At 49.1% G+C, this 1,097-nt stretch overlaps 1 protein-coding gene across 1 annotated transcript in view; it reads right to left on the reverse strand.

The window, feature by feature from the left end:
* Positions 1 to 732: 732 nt before the first annotated feature.
* Positions 733 to 1,097, reverse strand: part of KRT6A (keratin 6A) — a 4,906-nt gene continuing 4,541 nt past the window's right edge. The window contains 1 exon segment of the mRNA XM_010857881.1: positions 733 to 1,060. Coding sequence (XP_010856183.1) covers positions 758 to 1,060 — 303 coding nt within the window. The 3' untranslated portion in view covers positions 733 to 757.

Below are 1,097 nucleotides of genomic sequence, written 5' to 3' on the forward strand. Positions count from 1 at the left end.
ACTGTAATATGATTCTCTGAGGTTGATGAATGACAACAGGTGCAGAAGGAGGTAGAATCACGAAGACAAGTCAGAGAAACTAAACTGCTGAGACCTGATCCAAGCAGTAAAACCAGACTTTACTATGATGATGGAACCAGATCCTTTCCACTCCGCATGCCAAAGTGTTATGGGAGGACTGCTGAGCATCAGGATGCTAAACTGCTGTTTCTTGAATTTATCTAAACAAGGAGAGTGAAGCACATGGGGACTGGGCATATGCTTCATTCCCAAGAAGGCATTTATCAGATGAAAACCTCAAGAACCACTGGTGACAAAGAAAGGCTATACGAAACCACACATTATATTATAAATCTGCTTTATTTAGCAATACAAGTTGCTAAAAGAGAAAAGAGCAGAGGAAGCACCACAGGGATACAAACCCTGTACATCAAAGAACCAGTCACTTGTACTTTAGTAATCACTGCAAGGGAGGAACATAACACCTCTGAGATGGGATCTCCTGGGCCAGTGGAAAGCAAGTGGGATTGCCCTGTTATGGAGTAGGACTCAAGAGGTGACCTTCCAATGCTGAACAAGGGAACCTCATGGGTAACAGGTTTTGGGAGAGAGAAGATAAGGGCACTAAGTAACTTCAGTTCTAACTCAAGGAGTAAGAGAAGAAGGGAACAGAAGAGAGGAAATAATTGGAGGAGAGGGCGGTGAAGCTGGAGAGGGAGCCTGAGACATTGTGGGAGCTTGAGCCCATGACAGGACTTCAGTGCTTGTAGCCCTTCCTGCTGGAGGAGGAGGTGGTGGTGGTGTATTTGATGGTGGAACTGCTGCCCCCAGAGGAGCCGAAGCCACACCCTATGGCTCTGCCACTGCCAGAACTGAAGCCACCTCCAAGGCTGTGACCGCTGCTGTAGGAGTAGCCACTTCCTCCACTCACGCCTAAGCCACTGCCGAGACCGCTGGCACCACCATAGCCACCAGCACCACCATAGCCACCAGAGACAGTGGACTGCACCACGGCTGTGGAGGCAAAGGGACAAGGTCAGGACAAGATGGTGAGCTCACTCTGCCACACAGAGTCCAGTCAGAGGGACACAAGGGCA

The sequence above is a fragment of the Bison bison genome, unplaced genomic scaffold (genome assembly GCF_000754665.1).
Source record: "Bison bison bison isolate TAMUID 2011002044 unplaced genomic scaffold, Bison_UMD1.0 scf7180017864383, whole genome shotgun sequence".
NCBI lineage: Eukaryota > Metazoa > Chordata > Mammalia > Artiodactyla > Bovidae > Bison > Bison bison.